We start from the raw sequence: 23,656 nt of genomic DNA, 5'->3' as shown, positions 1-23,656 counted from the left end.
AAAATATATATAAAAAAATCAAATTAACTTAACTTTTTAACACTTTGCAAAAAAAAATAAAAATAATAATACCCCAAAGTAATGATAATACCAGAGATATGGACGATCCGTAAAACGACCGAACACAAAGAAGAAACTGATTTTCTAAAAAAATAAAAATAAAAAAAACCCACGCACAGATCAGATCAATAGTTCAATTTGAAACAAAAGGTTACGGGGAAAAAAGCGTAATTAAATAAAGCGTAAAATACTTCAAGATAAAAATGCCCCGCTTTTAAAGTGTAAACCGGTAGCACGGTATAAACAAACAAACACACACACACCACTTTTAAAGTCGATGCCGGAGAATCGTTACAAAGTGCATACAAGCGAAACGCTAAAGAAAAAGATCTGGAGCTTTCCGAGTGCCAGTGTGAGCGAGCAAAGCGCGCTTAATTAGCAGAGCAGACTCTCTGATAAAGAACGAGTGCTTAATTGCAGGTATAATTATAATTTTTAAAAAGCCCCTCCCCCAACCCTTTAACAAAATAGAAAGGAAAAAAAGAAAAGAAAGAAAATCTCGTGCTTCAGTGTCGCGTCTCAGGGATAACGCTGCTCGCTGTGAGGCTCGGGGACAAGAACACGGCGGAAACATCTGCAGTTCATCAGAGGGGAAACCAGCAAAAATACTTCTAAACTTTTAACTCGCATGATTTTTATTTTTAAATAAACATTTTTTAAATTTATCGTCAGTGATTCTCTCCTTCTAGAAGAGAAAATCTGTAAGACACTACTCCGTTTACTTTTGCGTATTGTTTCATTTCGTTTTTTTTAAACATAAGAAGAAAAAAAAATTAAGACAGAATTTAAATGTGGCTAAAGAAAAACTGTAAAACATGAGCAATATGTCTGGTGAATTAATGAGTGATGATAATCTGTGTTGTGTTTATATATATATGTGTATTTAAAAAAACATGATAAAGAAAGCGTTTAATAAATTATGCTAAAAAAAAAAAAAAAAAAAAAAACATTGTGTGAGAAAGAAATTACGGTCAGAAAACAAACCAGCCATTCATGCTGGATAGGCACAATTTCAATATGTGTGTGTGTGTTTGTATATATCTATATATATGTTTATATATGTATATAGCTATATAAAAAAAAAAAAAAAAAAAGGTTTCACAACTACACAACTTGTTCGCACTTACCCAACAACCTCTGTACAAAAACGAAACCATGGGGACCGTTTTCAAAAATAATAATAATAATAATAATAATAATAATAATAGACAGGGAGTATATTAAGAGAAACAGAATCTTAAAAAAAACACCAAAAAAAAAAACAAATAAACAAAAATAAATGGTTATGGCAGCAGCAGCAGCAGCAAACGATGAAATGAACGATTAGAAATAAACGTGTTTTTGCATACAACTGGTGTAAAAACGATGAAGAGGATTTGGCAACGCGGCTCCGGAGCGCCGGGACACCAAGCTGATTTAGCGACACGTCCAGATCCGACCTGGCGTCGTATTAAATGCTCTCGTCCTTCCTGTCGGACGTTACGATTGGTCCGTTCGGTTAAAAACGTCTGCATGGACTGAAACTGATTCTGAATAATCAGCCTCATTATTTCTCTCTCTCTCTCTCTCTCTCTCTCAGTGAAGCAGAACATGAGTATTATTATTATTATTATTAGTTCTTGGTTGTGTGTTCGATGACATCACAAGAACCGTGACTGCGTCCTAATCTGGTTTATGAAAGGGATAATCGTCATCGTGCCCTCGCTTTCTCTCTCTCTCTCCTTTTGTATTTGACGTCTTGAAACCGCACATGGACTAGTCTGTGTTTGTTCGTTCGTTCGTTCGTTGGTTGGTGTTGCAGGGATCAGACCATGGCACGGTACGGACCCTGCATCTTGAGGAACTGGATGATGAAGGACGGGCCGCCTGCGACGATCTGCGGAGGGAGCTGGCTCAGGGGGCAGTTCTCGATGCTCATGATGGACAGCTTGCTGCACAGCGCCAGCTCGAAGGGCAGCCCGTGAAGGTTGGGGTTGTCGTTTAGGTACAGCTCCTCCAGGTTCTCCAGAGTGCCTAGGGCAGAGGGGGACACCAGGTCAAGTACGATCAGAAACGTTTAGACTCTCGCATCGTTACTTCCTTCGTGATCTGATCATCAAGACTTTGAGTTTAAATGAAACGTCATGACTGTACCTTAAATGCTGATTGGTTAATTAAGACATGTGATCGTAACTCTGAGAACAGAATGAACGCTATAGAAGTGTGTTAAAATTGTTTAGCAATAAAACCTTTAACAACAATAAATTATACACTGTAAATCATGTATTTGATTTCAGCCTAGCCAAAAAAAAAATAGCTATTTACTACTAATAGAGGTAGTCCCCTACTTATGGACAAGTTCCATTCCAGGAGCACATTTGTAAGTCAGATTTGTCGTTAAATCAGACAAAGCAAGTCTTGTACGCCTTTGGTTAGTTAGTTATTGATTAGTCATTTTTATTTATTATTGCTAAAATTAAGAGTGCAATTGTTTTTTGTTTTTTTTTGCTTGTTGAGCAATTATGTGTTTTGCCGGGCTTCATACTTTCATGAGCAAGCACTTCTGAACAGATTACACATTGAGGGAAATCTACGTTGTCGCCAGTAGAGCAAGTAAATCCATATTTTATGATTTTTTTCTGATATTTTCAACGTTTCCTACTTTGGTCTGACTTGCTCTTATGCTTGGTCAATGTACATGGTTTCGATGACTCGGGCAAACTGTCCACAATTTCCTCAACATTTTTAGATTTGCGAATAAAAAAATCTATCCATCTCGGCAGTTGCGGTTTTCACGTTCAATTGTGCGCTGTAGCAATAACTAGTGAGCCAGTCGATGCACAGTGACGTCATATCTTTAAATCGCAAATTTTTATTTTTTTAAACACTCACACTCAATCAGTAATATCTTTACAAATCATTCATTACAGAAAATATTTATTTATAGCATTGACTTGTAATACTGAAAAGTGTGTATTATAATCACAAAAAAAAAAAAAAAAATTATAGTCCCTCTCGCGACCCCATGAAATTATTCCGCCACCCCCAGTTTGGGAACCACTGGCTTAGAGCCCGCCTTCGCATCCCCGCGGCTGAAAAGGAAAAAGCCGCCGAGAGGACTGTGTTAGGGCCCCCGATCCCAACCGGGAAAGCCGCCCAGCCGACAGACGCCCAGGAGAGACTCCCGCCTGTGCCCGCGCCCAGAGAGAGCTGGGAGGGGCTGGTCTTGGCTCGCGCCAGCGGACGAGGTCGCCCTCATCGGGAGGATGCAGGAGCGTTACCTCCGCGTGCTCCAAAGCTGCCACTCTGCCTGCCAACACCACTCACCAGCCTGTGCCCGCATGCCAGCGAGGCACTGCCAACCAGACCAGCACGTGCATCACCTTCCCTTTCCTTTCTTTCCATCCTCCCTCCTTTAACCCTTTCCTTTCCCATTTGTCTGTGTTTCCTGGTGTCGCCTGTGCACTTGGGGTCGAACCCGTTACATAGGGAAAAAAGACTTTTTATTTCTATTAAACCACAATAAAGTTGAAAGTCCTGTTTAGGACCTTTTTCCCCCTTAAATGCAAACGTTCTTTTTTTGACACACATTTGAGAAGGAAAAAAAAACGTTATTGACGTTTTGGCAGCACGATAAGCGACGCTGCTCTAAAACCTGACAACGCAAACATTTTGCCGACAAATGCCACGGATCGAGCGAGACTGAATTCATGCAATTCAAAAGTGTGCGTGTGTGTTTGTGTGTGTGTATGAGAGAGTGCGTGCATACACACCGATCTCCTCGGGCAGGTGCTGCAGGAGATTCTCTCCCAGTCCCAGGTGAGTCAGGTTGGTCAGGTGACCGATCCCTCTCGGCAGCGTGGTCAGCTGATTATTGGTCAACACGAGTTTCTGGAAATAGAACAAAATTGACATGAAAGATTAGTTTTTTTATATATATATATATATATATATTCTGTACACTTCTCTCTCTGGATGTTTATTCGCGTGACAATGACATCATGGCGACTGCTGAGACTGAACAGAACAGTGTGTGTGTGTGTTTATACTTGTAGGTCTTTCAGGTAGGCGATCTCGTTCGGGAGCGACTCCAGCTTGTTCTCCTCGAGGTCGAGCTCGCGCAGCTTCCGCAGGTTCCCGATGCCGTGAGGTAACTTCTTCAGTAGGTTGTTGGACAATATGAGGACCTGGAGTGAAAGATAACGAACATGAGTCCTGCGCGCTCTCGCTTAATGCTGCCCACAGAATCTGATATCTCTGTCCATCTCAACTTGAAATAGGAAGTGGCTATTACGCGGACTGGGACACAACCGAACACGGAGAACCACACACGTGACAGGAAGTCGGATGCGAGGTCCGATATTAATAGCAGTCTGCGCGTACCTCGAGCGACGCGAGGCCGCAGATGTCCTCTGGGATTTTAGTCAGCTGGTTTGTTGCCAGGTTCAGCTCCACCATGCTGGTCCATGTTCCGAAGTCCAGCGGCAGCGACGTCAATTGGTTGTCCTGATAATACAAGGGGAAGAAAAAATAAGACCACGCTACCACTGGTTGTTCCATCTAGTTCTCGGTTCCGTACTACTCGCCGTATCTCCTCACCTTCATGTTGAGCTTGCTGAGGACTTTGGCGCGGGAGAAGATGCCGAAGGGGATCTTGTTGATGCGGTTGTGCTCCATGTTCAGCGAGTAGATGGTGGAGAACTGCGACGGCCCGCCCACCGGGTACGACTGGAAACAGTTGCGTGCGAGCGTCAGGCTGGTCAGGTTCACTAGGCTGGAGAGCAGACCCTGTGTAAAGACCGCGAGGATCGCGTCAGTATGGCGGAACGCGCAAATATATATATATATATATATAATCTGCTTTGCGACAACATCAATTGTTAAAAGCGCCATACAAATAAAATTTTATTAAATTAAATGTAGCGCATTCCTTAGAAGTAAGAAAATAGGGGGAGGGAGCAGACAGCTCAGACATGTGACAAATATAAGAATTTAACATTTAACAGAGCAGCGTGTTTTTCAGTCACAAAACAGTAACGTCTTACCGCCTCAGACGAAAGTCTTAAAACTTAACAGCTAGCGTGTGGGTTGAGCGACGGCGGGCCTTTGTTTGTCTTCTAACAGCTAATTAGCGCTCATATACAAGCGTGTGTACATGAGTGGGTTCGAGACAGATTTAGGAGAAAACGGCAGATTTTAAGCTTTTGAGGCGAGTGATTTTTGATGACATAATCTGTTTTATACGTATATAAACAGACTTGTTTATATCTGAGGCCGATCGTGGAATCAAACTGATAACAAGCCAGGACGTCGATGACGTAACGAAGGCCGCGCTGTCCTTGCAGTAACGTTAACGGATGTGCTTTCTGTTCCGCCGTGACCTTTAGCGTGTTAGAGGCTACGTGACCGTATGAGCATGAGATAAGCCGCTAGAGCCGGTCAGGGCCGGGTCAGCACGTCAGGCGTTTAGAAGTAAGGAGATTAAACAGTGACGTTATGCTCGTCCGGTCCTAACTTACTCCCTCAGTTGTTTGATGAAGATCAGGAAAGAAGGAACATGAAAACTTTGTGAAACTCCTTGTCTATGGGATCGGGGGAACGACGACATAATCAAGCTAGCAATAAATAATCCTGGCTTGTTTATAATCGTTTTATTCCTACAGAGCCAGCGTAAGGAGATAAGAGTGTGACTCGTACCTCAGGCAGCACCGAGATGTTGTTGTTCTCCAGGTTTAACTCTTCCAGCTCTCGGCACTTGGCTAACGACCGGGGGATCGCCGACAGCCTGTTGTACCGTAAACCCAGGCGGTTTATACTCGACAGGTTGCCTGCATCAGCACAAAAACAATCAAACAAACAAAATTAAGTGTTTCCTGTACTAAGAAAAACAGGAAATAGTAATTTTACTCAGTTTCACTGCAACACTGAAACGAGGGATAAATGATCCGGAACATTCTTTAATCAGAGAGCCAAAGCCAATTAAGCAAGGTTACAAAGTCTAATCCCACATAACAACAGGGGAGGAGGAGGAGGAGTGCGTCGGTGAGTACCGATAGTCTCGGGTAGGTCCAGGAGCTCGTTGTGCTGTAGGTCCAGGTTGGTGATCTGCGTGCAGTTGCCGATCTCTTTAGGGAGGTGCTCCAGCTGATTGTGGGCCACGTCCAGAGTGATCAAGTTACACAGCTCTCCTACAAAGAGAGAGAGACAGACAGAGACAGAGAATCACACAAGTCCATGAGATAACCCAATGCATAAGGTAGTTTTTTTTCTTATGTCTTCAAGTGTTGTTTTTTTTGTTACAAACAATATTTACTTCTACAAGCCAGCATAACACTTGAACACTTGTGGTGGTGCTGTTGTACTGAATATCAGCACACGGCTGTGATGCGGTCGTAGGCACGAGGACTCGAGAGATCACAGCGTGAGATATCACTTTTACACAACAGATCCACAAACATCAACAAGATTACGATTTGTTTCTGTATTTAACAAGTTCTTTCACTCCGCCCACTCCTGGAGGAACTAACGCAACCGCGATTTACGAAGTAACGAACAAGAAGTGAAAGTAGTTTTAAACTTTTATCGTTACTCTGTAGCCAAAATGTGAGGAGAATAAACCATGGAGGGGTGAACAGTCCTGAGAAACTCACCAGATTTACTTTATACTCCTGGCTCGAATCCCAAATCTTTACGCACACACCGCGTTTTAAGCAGAGAAACCGAGAGGGGGCGGGGCTTCCAACCAATGGAGAACTTACTTTTTTTTTTTTTTTAATGGCATTTGATACAGCCAGACACACGATCTTTGGAGATTTGTACTCACCGATCTCAGCGGGCAGCTGTTTGATCTTGTTCTCGCGGATGCTCAGCATGGTGAGCTTGCTCAGGTTGCGGATGTCCTTCTCGACGGCGGTGATGCGGTTGAAGCGCAGGTAGAGCGTGGTGAGCGAGGCGAGGCGGTACACCACGGCCGGGATCTCGCGCAGCTTGTTGTGCCGCAGGTCGAGCATGCGTAGCCTCTTTAGGTTGTCCAGCGAGTCCGGCAGGCTGGTGAGCGAGTTCTCGCTGAGGGCCAGCGTCACCAGGCTGGAGAGGCAGCCCAGCTCGGCCGGGAGGCTCTGCAGCTTGTTGCTGTACAGGTAGAGCTCGGTGAGCAGCGTCAGCTCCTTGATGGACGACGGGAGCAGGTGGATGGAGCGCTTGGACAGGTCCAGGCGGGTCGAGTTCTCGTCGCGGCACTTCACCAGCTCCTTGGCCACCTCGGCGTTGCTCGACTTCTTGCGCGTGCCCGTTGCCGGGTTCGGCCGCTTTATCGTGTTGTCCACGGAGAACGCCACGGCGGGCGGCGCCCCGCCCGCGTCCTTCTTCCCATCTTTGGCATCTTTCCCTTTGGTTTTGGGCTCCTTGCCCTCCTTCCCCAGGCCGGCGAGCGCCTTGGGCTCCTTGTCGCGCTCCTTACCCGTGAGCGCTTTGGCCTCCTTGTCTTTGCAGTCTTTGTCTTTGCCTAAAGCGCTGCTCATGGTGAAAGCACTTCGGCCTGACGCAGCATGAGACCGTTTGTCTCTGTCTCTCTCTGTCCTTCGCTTCTCTCGCTCAGAACTCCAATAAAAAAATATATATATATATATTTAAAAAATATATATCAGCGATCACTGCTATACTTCAGCGCATCCGTACATACTGGTGCACACGTGTGAGGACAACACGGGTGAGAAACACCCAAGCGCTCCTGTTTCCATTAACACTCGGTGACGCGAGGGAGACGGGACGCGATGGAGGAGGCGGGGACCCTCATGCTCGTCTGGACTGTAGAAACTCTCTCGTGGGGATCGGAACGGGGACGAAACGGGGCACAAGAGCTCGCATCCTTCACTGGAAAAAAGAAAAACAAACAAAAAAAAACAAAAATAAACAAACACTCGTTACACCAGAGACGGCGGAAATCTTTAAGACTCGTTAGCGTTAGCTACATAAAAATCCTTATTTCCAAAATTACTCGTGAGCGACGTCAGGATGCGCTACTCTCTTTACACAGCACTTTTAACGTACAGACCTCAGTCTCTGTGAGTGTGTGTGTGTGTGTACGCCGGCGTGATACACTTCGACTCAGTGTTTATGGAAATAGGAATTTATGGACTCCCTCCTTCGACAAGGACTCGCGTGCGTGTGTGTGTGAACGCTCATAAAAACTATCAGAGACGGCGATCTGCTTTCTCTCATTCCTGTGTAAGGGTGTAGCATGCAAGCTCTGTGTGTGTGTGTGTGTGTGTGTGTGTGTGTGTGAGAGATTGAGAGAGACAGCGTGAGTTGTCGGTCCCGACTCAGATCAGAGCGTCGGAAAGGTTAACGCTGCTGAGAATAATCTTTTGCGAGCGCTCTTCCAAGCCGGGACTCCCTGCAGGACAGGAGACCTTTAAACCAATAAATAAATAAATAAATAAATAAACAAACAAACACTTTTTTTTTTTTTTTTACACAGAAGGTACCATCTGCATGGCCGTTTATCAGCCGAGCGTTTTTTTTCCTCTTAAAGTTACACACTTGTACTCGCTCGCACAGCTCGAGTCTAGGAATTCCTGGGGGCGGAGTCAGGGGTGTCGACCTCACCGTTTGGCTTAGTGCTGCCGAGCCCTGTGATGACGTACGTGTGTGTGTGATTCCAAGATGTTAGAACCTACTCATTCGATGTTTTTTAAAGCGACAGATCGACAAACTTGTCAATCAAACCTGATGATATGTCGCCGTGGTTACCGTCACCTCCACATTTGATCGACATCAGCCGTCACGTGCGCATCCCGCACGCTTTAGCAGCTCAGGATCGACTGGTCACTCGAGATCGTTTCAGGTTTAAGTATTAGTTAGAGAATATTCTAGAATAAATACAGAATAAAGTCCTGAGTGACGGCCAGCGTGAGAGCGAGAGACACAAAGAGTGAAGTGAAACTGAGAGAGATGTGTGTGAGAGTGTAAGAGTGTGTGTGTGTGTGTGTGTGTGTGTGTGTGTGTGTGTGTGTGTGGTGGGCGAAGCCTGGAGACCAGTGCAGGGGTCAAACAGCATAACTCGCTCCTTATCCTGCATCTCTGCTGACAAGAAAAAATGCACACACACACCTCACATTCCTCTACTCAGGATTCGTAAAACAGGCCTGACGTGACATTTCTGAGAATCAGCGCTGAATGGTAAGCTAACCACATCGCAACACACACACACACACACACACACACACACACACACACTCTCTCTCTCCTCCTGACCTTATCTGGATAGAGAGAGAGAGAGAGAGAGAGAGAGAGAAATTAAAATGAGAGACAAGCAGGAAAAAAAAGGAATAGAGAGACACGCAGACAGATGGCAGAATTAAATACCTAAATAAAGATGACAGAGTTAAGAGACAGAAAGAAAGAGACAGAGAGAGAGAGAGAGAGAGAGAGAGAGAGGGGAGAGAAACACAGCTGAAGTGGGACAGGGACAGTGAGTTTGTGTGAGAGACAGACAACAAAAGAACAAATACAGAGAAAGAGACGAGCAGGAAAAATACAGCTCAACACAATGAGTGACAGATAAGCAGATGAGACGAGAGACACATGGACAGACAAAAAAAAAAGATAAAGAAAGAATAAGTAGCGAAAAGACTGAAAGACAAAAGTAAGAGAGATCCTGATTGAAACACATAAAGCAGAAATGAGAATTGAGAGAGAAATAAATAGAGAGAGAGAGAGAGAGAGAGAGAGACAGCGAGGCAGACAGACAGAGACGGGCAGACAGACAGAGACGGGCAGACAGCGAGACAGTTAAGAAACCACAGCATGTTGCAGTGAAGTTGCAGAGGCAGCAGGAAGGTGGTGGTGATGAAGCACATCTCAGACTGAAACTGTGTTTTTCTCACACACACACGGCCAACATATGCACGCACACAACACACAGACACGCTTGTCCCACACGCACACGTTCGCTTGCACGTCCAACATACACATGCCTCTCTCACACACACACGCGATGTGACAGCTAGCCGTCCGACACTGACTCAAATGTAACGTATGTGAAGTGTGATGTCACACACCTGCTATACCATCCTCTGACATATCTCTCTCTCTCTCACACACACACACACACGTCACTGACATACACTGGCATATCACGGCTTTTTATGGTCTTGCCAGTCTGTATAAATACTGTCAGAAATGTTGGCACCACTGAAATGCCATTACACACAACACCATGTGGCTCTCTCACAGAGAGAGAGAGAGAGAGAGAGAGAGTGTGTGTGTGTGTGACAGATTGTATTGTACACTCCCTGACCAAACAAGTCACAGTTTCAGAAAGGTCAACCTACAGGCCGGCATCAAGCAAACTGGGAGTCGAACGCTGTACTGGTGTGATTATTGTGTTTCCAGTCTTTCACCTGAGGATCATGTAGATGATGTAACCAGGAGAGCATTCTTTAATTCATCTCAGAAATCTTGCTGAGAAGATATCTATAATGTTGCTACATGATGCAGAAGACCTAGTTCATACTTTGACCACCTTTAGGTTGGACTATCGTAATGCTCCCGTTAATCCTGAGGTGAAGCAGAAGATCTGAGCACGTCTCCTCCATCTTATCCACACTGTGCTGAAATTTTAAAACACTACTCTTAACCTATAAAGCACTGAATAGTGTCGCAGTACCTGAGTGAACCGATAGTGTATTGTTAATGAGGTGCAGGCTGCTTATTGGTACCTCGTATTACGAAACCTGCAGCAGGAAGCATTTTCACAAAAAGCACCAAAGTTATGGAACAGTCTTCTGGTTAATGTTCGAGAATGATAAGACACTGATCATGTTCAGTGTCTAAGTCTAGGATAAAAACCTATTCCCTATATATAACAGATTTGAGGGACTCATGGACACAGTGTTATGGTGAACTGGTATGTTTGGATGCTCTCATTGATCACTCAGGTTTGTTGACGGTGTTGAGTGTCTGGTTGTTTTACCCCGCCTCATGTCTGAGGTTCTCCGCTTTTTCGCTCCCACTTCTGTCCTCCGGACCTGTGAGATCACTTCTGGTTAGAGGTTTCGTCATACGAAGACACCAACTACTCCTGAGGAACATTTCATACATCCTGCTTAGACTTTTGCACGATAATTAATTACAGTTGCACTTACTAAAACCATGAAGACAAGCCAAGACTGCACGGACACAAACAGTTTTGCTGTTTCCAAGTAGTTGAGGAAGCAAAAATTCCCATGAACTCTCTTCTGAGTCTTCCCTAGCGAACACTTGGTGACCTCAACGAAGTGGACTTTATATCAACTCGAGCACATTTCCTGTTCTACGATTGCACTTCTGATCTCACAGTTACAGAGGGGATCTATTTATGGTTGTACTGTCTGATATCACTCAAAGGAGTTCCTCGTCAAGTCTGGTTCCTCTCCATATCATCTCTGAGTTTTTTTTTTTTACTTTCAGTCAAACAAGGTGGCAAGGGGAGGGTTTCACACCAGCATGACTGCCCTCCCAGGGGGATGTGGCAACGACAGCACCTGCACTCCTGGATGACTTAGGTTCGCAACAGCACCACTTCCTTTCCCGTTGTACGGGATACATGACGGGGGCTCTGCACTGGCGGGAGCCCCACCCCCACCCCTCAGGGAAGCAGGTGTCACAACAGCGTGACAGCACTCCTGCTGTAAAAAAGGGGTGCGCAACGAAGTGACAGCGTGCCCGGGACGAGGGTGGGGTACAACAACCACACACAAACAACCTACACACTTTTGAGACACATGTTTTTACTTTCATTATCACCACTGTATTGTGCGTTTAAATTCTTGGTCTTGGGTAACTGTGATTTTGGTTTAAACTAAACTGTCATGATTTAATTCAACAAAAGTTTTTAATCAATCAATCTCCTTCAAACTGGCGTTAATTTTTAAAGTAATTTTTTGAAGTAGCTTTATGTCAGCAGTTCACGTTCCTCGTTAGCTACGCCAGCTAACAAATTGAAGAAGTAAAAGTCTGGACTAAAAAAATTAAATCCATGTGAATCCACCAAATTCTCGAGAAGGTACATGGAAAACATATTTTTTTGTCGCAGAACACCGACTTTGACAAAAGCGCCACAGTGGCAGCGGCTCCGCCCACAAACTTCAGATACACTCTCGTACATGTTTCTGCAAGGAAGCTTCAAAATCATGGTGCGTTTAGGATCTGGCTGGTTCTCTACCAGAACACGGTGACACAACTAGCTTTAAAAAGAAAAACGGTGTGACTGGTGGGTTGTAAAGTCACTAGTGTGTGTGTGTGAGTGGGTGTTTGTCGATGTTCCTGCTCCAACACGCCCATTTCAACCTTGTGAACAAACCCCCGATACGCTGAGAAGTCCAACTGGTTGTGTTAGCCCAGGAGATCAGGACTCCAGAAACGGCAAAGACAACTTCTGAGAAGCTTCTGGGAAAGAGTCACACAAGAGGTCTGAGATCTCCTGAGGAATCAGGAAGCGACCGGCGTGTGTGTGTGTGTGGAACTGCTCTCTTCTTCACCATATAACAGATTAAGGTTCAAAAATAAAAAATACATAAGTATCAACCATTGTTGTCAACCTAAAAAGAGCCATTTTGTTGCCTTCATTACTCAAGCTAGTCTTAATTAATATTTATATTAACCTTCTTTGCTGTTCTTTTGCCCCCCCCTTCCCTAACCCGCATTCCTCCAAATCCCGCCTCCGACGCTGAAACTGATTGGCTACCTTACACGCCTGTCACGCTGTCTGTAAGTGAACAGCCAATCAGAGAGCACTAGGCGGGATCGTATTAACCAATCACAGTTCAGGGGGCGGGATTTGTCAGAATACGATTGGGTTATGGGAAGAAAAAAAAAATACACCAGCATCCTGGTTGCTAACTGCAGTGACAGCGGATTCAGGATTATTTTAATATTACAGTCGCACAACAGACAAAAGACAACTGTTATACTTAATAGATTAGTATTAAATATAACGTTTGGCTGGATAAATTCATGAGTTGGTTAATTAGCCGTGATATTAGGAGACACCTTAAGCAGGCTAATGCTAGCTTGTTGTGGATGACAAACGATGTGAAAATATTAATTGAAATTAAATAACAACCGATTTGTTTATTAGTTTGCTTAAATAGAAATGAACATTTGTGCATTTCTTTGGTGGGGATTAAGGAACCGGATCTCTATGCTAAGATATGCTAGGTTACGAAATGTTCGGGCTCCTCATGTAGGCCTCACGTCAAGCCGCGGTGTCGCGTAGTCGAGCCATCCGGCTCGCTGTAAGGCGAAGGTGGGGATCTAGAGAACAGTCACCCGGTCATCACCGCCACTGACAACAGATAAGGAGTGGACCATGTTTCGGGATAGATTATTCCTGATTTTGCAGTTTGGGACAAATTGTTTCTCCATTCCGTGTAAAAACAAACAGCCTCACACGTAGACAAGCTGTACACACATACATGTATATATACAGAGAGAGAGAGAGAGAGACAGCGGCCATTCCGGGGCTGAACAAAAGGAGCGTTTTAAACCTCCTGCTTTAAACCGCGAGCGCCACGTTGGCCGCCTGCGACACCGACCGCGGCTCTCCGGTGACATTTTGAATTCCGCCACGTTTCGTAAAACGGCAGCGAGCCGCGTTCTGTGGATATAAAAGTGCATTTTTCTTTACCTTCAGAGGTGTCGCTCCGCCGCCATCCTCCGCTTCCTCCTCCTTCCCTAACGCCGCCGCCGCTGCAGCGCGAGCCCGGCCCGCCCCTCATCATCGCCACGCCCCACTCCTGCCTGGCTGCCAACGCGATGACGTCACACGCATGCCATTTACCCCCCCTTCCCTCCCCTCCCCTCCCCTCCCCATTCCAAAACCTCGCGAGAGGTAAGGTGCGACATTATCGCGAGATTTCAATACAACGAGTTTTAAAAGAAAGTTCTCCCAGAGACCATAGAGATGTAATAATAATAATATGTAGTAATGTAATGTAGTAATTATATTAAAATATAAATTTATTTGTATAAATAATGTTAATAAAAAAAAAAAAAAGAAGAATAAAACAACTGTACATACAAAAATAAATAAAACTGTACAAAAAACATCCTTGAATAATAATTTAACAGGATTTGAGCTGTTTATTGTAAAAAAAAACACTTACTTTTAGTACTTTATCCTTCTGGATCAGGAGTCCCAGAAGGATAAAGTGTGGACGATGAAGAAAGTATTTGATGGACGACAGGACTTAAGGGTGACTAAAAAAGAGGATTAAAACTGAAAGAAAGACGAGGGAGATCCAACCCAGAAGGTGGCGGCGATGCAGGAAAGTGGATACCCACTGCGTCTAAACACCAAGAAGACAAAACAAGACGCACCCTCTGGATGGGACAACACACACGCACACAGCACGTGCTACAAAGGGGTTTAAAAAGTTTCACGAGCCACGGATCCGGGCGCTTTCGCTGTTCGTCCGCCCTAAAACCTGGCAGTAGAATTCACTATCGACGTTCTGGGCCCTGGAGAAGAAATCTTGATGCACAATGCCGTGAATGTCAAAAAAGATGATGAGCATGCACTCAGTCGAGCTGCGGACGTGTCTCTGCTCTTTCGTACGTGGAGGTGATGATCTCTTCCACTGTGGAGGCTGTTGCGTCTTCTCAGGGTCGTACCCGTACACCCGAGGTTTTGACATTTTCAGGGGCTCGTTACAGGTCTGGCAGTTATGTTCTTTTTCGGCATCGCAGTTAACTTGCCGAATCATGTCAAATGTCTCCAGTTTACTGCAGAATTTCATGTTCACCATTTCGTTCTATATTTCTGTCAATGATGAAATCGCAGACTTGGTAAAACACACAGAATAACACCATTCACACAGCTCCCCATCACAGGATGGTGTCTTTGGCACACTGACTGATGAACGTCGGTGCTCCCTGTGACTGAGCATACAGCCTCTGTGCTGCCCTCTGTTGGCACGACAGAAATCTAGTCGAAACTTTTTGACACCACCTCGTATTTATGGTGTTTTCACGATTCATTTGTTTTGTGCGTATGAACGATCACTCTGTCAGGATCAGAAATCATGTAAATAAAGTAAGAGAGACAGTTCATTATGACACTCACACTACTGTTTAAGGCAACATATTTTTGTTACGTACACCGGAGAGTTGAGCACAAGTTTTTTTGTTTGTTTTCTTTTGAATTTTCAGCACAAACTTGCTTTAAATGTACATTATTTGCCTTTATTATTTACCTTTATGAATAAAAGAAAGGTCTAGTCTGTACATTGGGTCAAAACTCGCTCTTTCAATGATTTCTTTACAATGGTTTCATACATTGGAGGACCAAAATTAGTGTCTGTTTATCTGTCTAGACAGATTTTGTCACCTCATCACGCAAAACTGGCCTGACAGAATGTTATGAAACTTTTGCAGTACTTAGATCTCTGCCTGAAGTTTAATCTGCACCATCGGTAATATCTAAATGTTGAGTAAAAGTGATGTTATGAACAGTTATGTGTGGGATTTAATAATCTACTTTATAATAATCTACTAATGCGCTACTGTCTCAATGTAAACAAACACCTGCACCAATAGATATTAATTAGAAACGACAAAGTGAATATTTTTACTAGGGTTAGTTCATAATTTCACGTTGGCTGAAATAACAGCGCTGAAGTGGTATAAGTGAATTTGAACACGCTGGAGTCATTTAAAGACAAAACTGCATCTTTATCTGATCTACATTTTCCATTTCTCATCTGTTATTCACTCTCCGATTACCGAACAGGGAGTTTAAACAAGGCGTAAGATACTCAACCTTACAGAATGGAATTTCTTTGTATTGATGAGTTAGACAGAGAGTTCTGCTGTACAGTTCTTTACACACTGAACAGCTAAATAAGTGACAACTGTGCAGGCAGTGTGTTCTTTTGACCTAACAGTCTGCGTCATGCTTGCACGGCCGCCAGGTGGCAGCACCGACGCGCGCTCCTTTTTCTAAACAAACCGGAGAAGAAGTGCCCGCACAGCGCCCTAGCAACTACGTATCCAAGACCGAATCCCGAATCAATCGTTGTTCCCTCACTACGTGCCCTTCACAGCGCACGAGACTGTATCCTCTGCACGTGACGTGTTAGTGCCCTTCTAAACTAAAGTGGCGCAATTTGGGATTCAGTCAACAAGAGGGCGCCTCGAGTGCAACACCGGGACGGTAATCTTATAAAACTGACTGTTTATATGTTTATTGTTTATGTGACTCGTGTGGAAATATTTATATAACTAATTAATGAGAGGTATTATAAACAAATAAAGAATTAATAACATACGTGGAAAGCTAACGAGCTCAACATTAGCGTCAGCTGTTTGAACACGATACGTGAAATAAAATCGGATTAAAAATAAATAAATGTGAAAAGACACTTTAAATAAAAGAGAACAAAAAGAGTTTAAAGCGGGAAAATAAAATAAATCAGGAAAATAAACGGTTTGTGCTGCGCGAGATGTTTGTCGCTGAAAATCGACAAAAGAGTTCTTATGATCCATTATACTGTAGAGGGGAGTTCTTATGATCCGTTATAGAGGAGAGTTCTTATGATCCGTTATAGAGGAGAGTTCTTATGATCCGTTATAGAGGAGAGTTCTTATGATCCGTTATACTGTAGAGGAGAGTTCTTATGATCCGTTATAGAGGAGAGTTCTTATGATCCGTTATACTGTAGAGGGGAGTTCTTATGATCCGTTATAGAGGGGAGTTCTTATGATCCGTTATAGAGGGGAGTTCTTATGATCCGTTATAGAGGGGAGTTCTTATGATCCGTTATAGAGGAGAGTTCTTATGATCCGTTATAGAGGAGAGTTCTTATGATCCGTTATAGAGGAGAGTTCTTATGATCCGTTATAGAGGGGAGTTCTTATGATCCGTTATAGAGGAGAGTTCTTATGATCCGTTATATAGGGGAGTTCTTATGATCCATTATACTGTAGAGGAGAGTTCTTATGATCCGTTATAGAGGGGAGTTCTTAGGATCCGTTATAGAGGGGAGTTCTTATGATCCGTTATAGAGGGGAGTTCTTATGATCCGTTATAGAGGAGAGTTCTTATGATCCGTTATAGAGGGGAGTTCTTATGATCCGTTATAGAGGGGAGTTCTTATGATCCGTTATAGAGGGGAGTTCTTATGATCCGTTATAGAGGAGAGTTCTTATGATCCGTTATAGAGGAGAGTTCTTATGATCCGTTATAGAGGGGAGTTCTTATGATCCGTTATAGAGGGGAGTTCTTATGATCCGTTATAGAGGGGAGTTCTTATGATCCGTTATAGAGGAGAGTTCTTATGATCCGTTATAGAGGAGAGTTCTTATGATCCGTTATAGAGGAGAGTTCTTATGATCCGTTATAGAGGAGAGTTCTTATGATCCGTTATAGAGGGGAGTTCTTATGATCCGTTATAGAGGAGAGTTCTTATGATCCGTTATATAGGGGAGTTCTTATGATCCATTATACTGTAGAGGAGAGTTCTTATGATCCGTTATAGAGGGGAGTTCTTAGGATCCGTTATAGAGGGGAGTTCTTATGATCCGTTATAGAGGGGAGTTCTTATGATCCGTTATAGAGGGGAGTTCTTATGATCCGTTATAGAGGGGAGTTCTTATGATCCGTTATAGAGGGGAGTTCTTATGATCCGTTATAGAGGGGAGTTCTTATGATCCGTTATACTGTAGAGGAGAGTTCTTATGATCCGTTATAGAGGGGAGTTCTTATGATCCGTTATAGAGGAGAGTTCTTATGATCCGTTATACTGTAGAGGAGAGTTCTTATGATCCGTTATAGAGGGGAGTTCTTATGATCCGTTATAGAGGGGAGTTCTTATGATCCGTTATAGAGGGGAGTTCTTATGATCCGTTATACTGTAGAGGAGAGTTCTTATGATCCGTTATAGAGGAGAGTTCTTATGATCCGTTATAGAGGGGAGTTCTTATGATCCGTTATATAGGGGAGTTCTTATGATCCATTATACTGTAGAGGAGAGTTCTTATGATCCGTTATAGAGGGGAGTTCTTATGATCCGTTATAGAGGGGAGTTCTTATGATCCGTTATAGAGGAGAGTTCTTATGATCCGTTATAGAGGAGAGTTCTTATGATCCGTTATAGAGGGGAGTTCTTATGATCCGTTATAGAGGGGAGTTCTTATGATCCGTTATAGAGGAGAGTTCTTATGATCCGTTATAGAGGAGAGTTCTTATGATCCGTTATAGAGGGGAGTTCTTATGATCCGTTATAGAGGGGAGTTCTTATGATCCGTTATACTGTAGAGGAGAGTTCTTATGATCCGTTATAGAGGGGAGTTCTTATGATCCGTTATAGAGGGGAGTTCTTATGATCCGTTATATAGGGGAGTTCTTATGATCCATTATACTGTAGAGGAGAGTTCTTATGATCCGTTATAGAGGGGAGTTCTTATGATCCGTTATAGAGGGGAGTTCTTATGATCCGTTATAGAGGAGAGTTCTTATGATCCGTTATAGAGGAGAGTTCTTATGATCCGTTATAGAGGGGAGTTCTTATGATCCGTTATACTGTAGAGGAGAGTTCTTATGATCCGTTATAGAGGGGAGTTCTTATGATCCGTTATAGAGGGGAGTTCTTATGATCCGTTATATAGGGGAGTTCTTATGATCCATTATACTGTAGAGGAGAGTTCTTATGATCCGTTATAGAGGGGAGTTCTTATGATCCGTTATAGAGGGGAGTTCTTATGATCCGTTATAGAGGAGAGTTCTTATGATCCGTTATAGAGGGGAGTTCTTATGATCCGTTATAGAGGGGAGTTCTTATGATCCATTATATAGGGGAGTTCTTATGATCCATTATACTGTAGAGGAGAGTTCTTATGATCCGTTATAGAGGGGAGTTCTTATGATCCGTTATAGAGGGGAGTTCTTATGATCCGTTATAGAGGAGAGTTCTTATGATCCGTTATAGAGGGGAGTTCTTATGATCCGTTATAGAGGGGAGTTCTTATGATCCGTTATATAGGGGAGTTCTTATGATCCGTTAAAGAGGGGAGTTCTTATGTTCCGTTATATAGGGGAGTTCTTATGATCCGTTATAGAGGGGAGTTCTTATGATCCGTTATAGAGGAGAGTTCTTATGATCCGTTATACTGTAGAGGAGAGTTCTTATGATCAGTTATAGAAGAGAGTTCTTATGATCCGTTCTAGAGGAGAGTTCTTATACTCCGTTATAGAGGGGAGCTCTTATGAGGAGAGTTCTTATAATCCGTTATAGAAGCAAATTCTTATGATCCGTTATAGAGGAGAGTTCTTATGATCCGTTATAGAGGGGAGTTCTTATGATCCGTTCTAGAGGAGAGTTCTTATACTCCGTTATAGAGGGGAGTTCTTATGATCCGTTATAGAGGGGAGTTCTTATGAGGGGAGTTCTTATGATCCGTTATAGAGGGGAGTTCTTATGATCCGTTATAGAGGGAAGTTCTTATGATCCGTTATAGAGGGGAGTTCTTATGATCCGTTATAGAGGGGAGTTCTTATGATCCGTTATACTGTAGAGGAGAGTTCTTATGATCCGTTATAGAGGGGAGTTCTTATGATCCGTTATAGAGGGGAGTTCTTATGATCCGTTATATAGGGGAGTTCTTATGATCCATTATACTGTAGAGGAGAGTTCTTATGATCCGTTATAGAGGGGAGTTCTTATGATCCGTTATAGAGGGGAGTTCTTATGATCCGTTATAGAGGAGAGTTCTTATGATCCGTTATAGAGGAGAGTTCTTATGATCCGTTATAGAGGGGAGTTCTTATGATCCGTTATAGAGGGGAGTTCTTATGATCCGTTATACTGTAGAGGAGAGTTCTTATGATCCGTTATAGAGGGGAGTTCTTATGATCCGTTATAGAGGGGAGTTCTTATGATCCGTTATATAGGGGAGTTCTTATGATCCATTATACTGTAGAGGAGAGTTCTTATGATCCGTTATAGAGGGGAGTTCTTATGATCCGTTATAGAGGGGAGTTCTTATGATCCGTTATAGAGGAGAGTTCTTATGATCCGTTATAGAGGGGAGTTCTTATGATCCGTTATAGAGGGGAGTTCTTATGATCCATTATATAGGGGAGTTCTTATGATCCATTATACTGTAGAGGAGAGTTCTTATGATCCGTTATAGAGGGGAGTTCTTATGATCCGTTATAGAGGGGAGTTCTTATGATCCGTTATAGAGGAGAGTTCTTATGATCCGTTATAGAGGGGAGTTCTTATGATCCGTTATAGAGGGGAGTTCTTATGATCCGTTATATAGGGGAGTTCTTATGATCCGTTATAGAGGGGAGTTCTTATGATCCGTTATATAGGGGAGTTCTTATGATCCGTTATAGAGGGGAGTTCTTATGATCCGTTATAGAGGAGAGTTCTTATACTCCGTTATAGAGGGGAGTTCTTATGATCCGTTATAGAGGGGAGTTCTTATGATCCGTTCTAGAGGAGAGTTCTTATACTCCGTTATAGAGGGGAGTTCTTATGATCCGTTCTAGAGGAGAGTTCTTATACTCCGTTATAGAGGGAAGTTCTTATGATCCGTTATAGAGGGGAGTTCTTATGATCCGTTATAGAGGGGAGTTCTTATGATCCGTTATAGAGGGGAGTTCTTATGAGGAGAGTTCTTATGATCCGTTATAGAGGGGAGTTCTTATGATCCATTATAGAAAAAATCTGATGTATGAAACACTGCGTACGCGGAATCCCACGCATATTCTCTTTGTACATCCGAATTAACGTGAAATTGAGCGCACGTGCACGAGTGCAAAACCCCTCCCTGCCTCCTCCTCCGTATAAATATGTTAATGACTCCACAAAACCAAACGAAAAAACAATGGCAAAAGCAAGCAAGAAGAGAAACTTCACAGAATGTGAATTGGAGGTTTCCCTATCGGAGGTAGACCGGAGAAAAACTGTGTTATTTGCAAGTTTGTCCTTCGGAATTAATAACAAAATAAAATAAAAAAAGTTAGCTGGAATAATATCTTTAAATACATCACTCACCAAGAAGCCACCCATCGCACACCCTGTCACCCTGGAGCCTCGTCCCAACCATGCTGTTTGTGAGGATGAATGAATCATGGGTTGTCCCAGGCCACCTTGCCACAATATTTGTTAGGTGCATTTGAGCATCACAGAGTATTTGTACATTTATTAATTGGAAATGTTTCCAAATCACGTATGCAAATTTGTCTTCAGATGGCGCCTTTATAGCAGTGTGCGTGCAGTCGATCGCTCCTATTACATTAGGAAAACCGGAGATCGCTGCAAATTGCGCTTTAATGTTTGGCTGGTCAACTGCATTGTATGGAAACCTTATATAGGCTACCTGCTAGACATGCGGATGATCCCGTCCCATACAGCTGGCATTGCACGGCTCAAAGACGACTGGCTTAACCCCGAGCGGTCTGCCAGTTCCCTTTGGAAAGAACCAGTTGTCAGGAAACCAAGCGTTGTCAGCACCTGTAAGGAAACGGGTATTGCGTGACTCCTTGCTGTCTCTCTTTCCAAATTTGGACCCAACTCAGCACAGAGCTCCAAGAGGATAGCTCTTGGAAATCTGAAACGGATAATAAGCCAGTCATCATCGTGGGCCAGAAAATCACTGTGATCTTTAAAAACACGTCCCTTCGGATTCGGCCATTGACAAATGTCCTCTAATAAGGCCAACACTGCCATTGCCATAGACTAAGGGTTGTATACATTTACAAATGCTTTTATATGTTCTAAATCACATAACTGGTAGAAACATATTGTCAATTAACCCATTTTATCAATTATAAATTAATAGCAAGGTTTTTCACGTGTTGGTGCAATACTTTGTAGTGTGCAATTTAACATAATTGCCTCTAGGAGTCGCCAACGGAAATAAAACAAACGGACACAAGAAATACACGTACGCCAGACATGAAGTTGGCGTGGAAGAACGCACATTCTCACGTTAATTTCACTTTTAGTAAATCCGAGCGTGAAAACTGGCGTAAGCAAAGTTTTTGTGCATACGCAACGTTGATACATGAGGCCCCTGCTGATTAGGCTAATGGGCTTTCCCAAATTGCCCGTAATGTGTGAGTGTGTGTGTGTGCCCTGTGATGGATTGGCACCCTGTCCAGGTTGTACCCCCCCTGTTTAGTGCGCTAAACCTCCTGGGATCGGCTCCAGGTCGCCGCGACCCTGAATACAGCACGAAGCGGTGTAGAAGATGTGAGACTGAGTGATTGAGTGATTAGACATTAAACCTCACTTTCAACATTAATTCAGATTTCCTCCTGACTTCACACTGGACTGGTGTGTTCTCCGAATGCAGAATTATATACAGTGATCAACCATAATAATACGACCGTGGTGAGGTGAAGTCAATAACATTTGATCATCTCATTAAAAGCAGCTCCTTTTTCTTCTTGCTCTCATTGGTGGGACCCACATGGTGCTGTGTCGTCAATTTCTTGCAAAATTTCAGTTCTTGAGGCCATTCATATGCTGAGGTAGCGCTGTATTTATATATTTTTAAAAAAACACTTTCTTTCTTTAAAAGGGTTTACAGAGAAGTCTCACGATGCCTGAAGTGAAGTCAGTGTTCCGAGAGGTTTTACCTAAACTAGGTAACCTGCGCCGACACCGCTCATCCATATTCTCTTTCACTACAATAATGATTTCAATAATGATAATAAACATCCTAATAATATTCTGTAGAGTTTATAATGTGTGTGTGTGTGTAGGTCAGCTGTCGGTGGAGGACGTCCCGGCGCTGGTCCTCTGCAAGCCCAAGCTGCTGCCTTTGAAGTCTGTGACGCTGGAGAAGCTGGAGAAGATGCAGCGGGAGGCGCAGGAGCTGGTCCGGCAGCAGGAAGCGTCCAGCAGGGAGCAGCAGGAGCACGCTCAGTAGGGGGCGCCGCATGATGACGCGCGCGCCTCCCTCACAACCTAATATCAGAAAATATCGCCGTACTGAATGAACTGTTTTGTCTTTGCGTTGCAAGTGATGTGTGTCAGGGTTAGTGCCACACACACACAACTGTAAATACTTAGTAACCATAAACAACATTCATCTACCAAGCGTACAGTGTAACAGGATATCGCTTTTGTAAACTAGATTGTCATGTTAAATATATTTATTAATTCATCTGAAGTGTTTCTTCTTCTCTGTGCTTTTAAGTGTTTATGTAAAAACTAATAAGAGGAAAGATTTGTTACTTCACTCCGAATTTAAGGTACATTCTCCGGTGTACACAACCACGGAAGTATTGGCACCCCCTTCACCATCCGTAATTCGTCGTTATGTTTTATTATTTGTACAGCCGGGGCACTGGTGTGTGAATGGAACAGGTACAGTTTAAATGTACTGTATTGTATCATCACACACACAGGTAATTTTTTTTTTTAGAAACCGAAGCTCATTTCCACATAGTGTGTCGATAATGTGATATCAGGTGATGTGATAAGACTGTTTCTCAAGTTTACAAACATAAACACAACCTCTAGTATCGCTCGAACTGATCCGCACACTTTAACAGTCAAACCATTTTGAAAATCAGTAATAGAGTGCATCTGAAAAAATGAAAATATCGTTAAAAAAA

The 23,656-nt window shown here is 43.3% G+C and overlaps 1 protein-coding gene across 1 annotated transcript; it reads right to left on the bottom strand.

The window, feature by feature from the left end:
- Positions 1-1,017: 1,017 nt before the first annotated feature.
- shoc2 (SHOC2 leucine rich repeat scaffold protein) lies at positions 1,018-13,787 on the bottom strand. Its single transcript, XM_053491412.1, has 9 exons — positions 13,709-13,787; positions 6,863-7,911; positions 6,090-6,227; positions 5,737-5,867; positions 4,639-4,827; positions 4,423-4,545; positions 4,089-4,226; positions 3,813-3,930; positions 1,018-2,073 (listed from the first exon to the last, which is right to left on the bottom strand). The coding sequence occupies exons 2-9, from the start codon at positions 7,557-7,559 to the stop codon at positions 1,865-1,867; spliced, it is 1,743 nt and encodes a 580-aa protein (XP_053347387.1). The 5' UTR covers positions 7,560-7,911; positions 13,709-13,787; the 3' UTR covers positions 1,018-1,864.
- Positions 13,788-23,656: the final 9,869 nt, after the last annotated feature.

Source organism: Clarias gariepinus, chromosome 3, assembly GCF_024256425.1.
Source record: "Clarias gariepinus isolate MV-2021 ecotype Netherlands chromosome 3, CGAR_prim_01v2, whole genome shotgun sequence".
Taxonomy (NCBI): domain Eukaryota; kingdom Metazoa; phylum Chordata; class Actinopteri; order Siluriformes; family Clariidae; genus Clarias; species Clarias gariepinus.
This window is presented reverse-complemented; position numbering and strand designations above follow the sequence as displayed.

What these genes read in the sequence shown, in the direction of transcription:
- shoc2 (XM_053491412.1), bottom strand. Translation starts at nt 7,559, where the DNA reads ATGAGCAGCGCTTTAGGCAAAGACAAAGACTGCAAAGACAAGGAGGCC. An exon ending in TCAGCAAGCTCAACATGAAG is followed by an intron (nt 4,546 to 4,638) that starts GTGAGGAGATAC and finishes TTGTATTATCAG; the next exon opens with GACAACCAATTGACGTCGCT. An exon ending in GCGGCCTCGCGTCGCTCGAG is followed by an intron (nt 4,227 to 4,422) that starts GTACGCGCAGAC and finishes CTTTCACTCCAG; the next exon opens with GTCCTCATATTGTCCAACAA.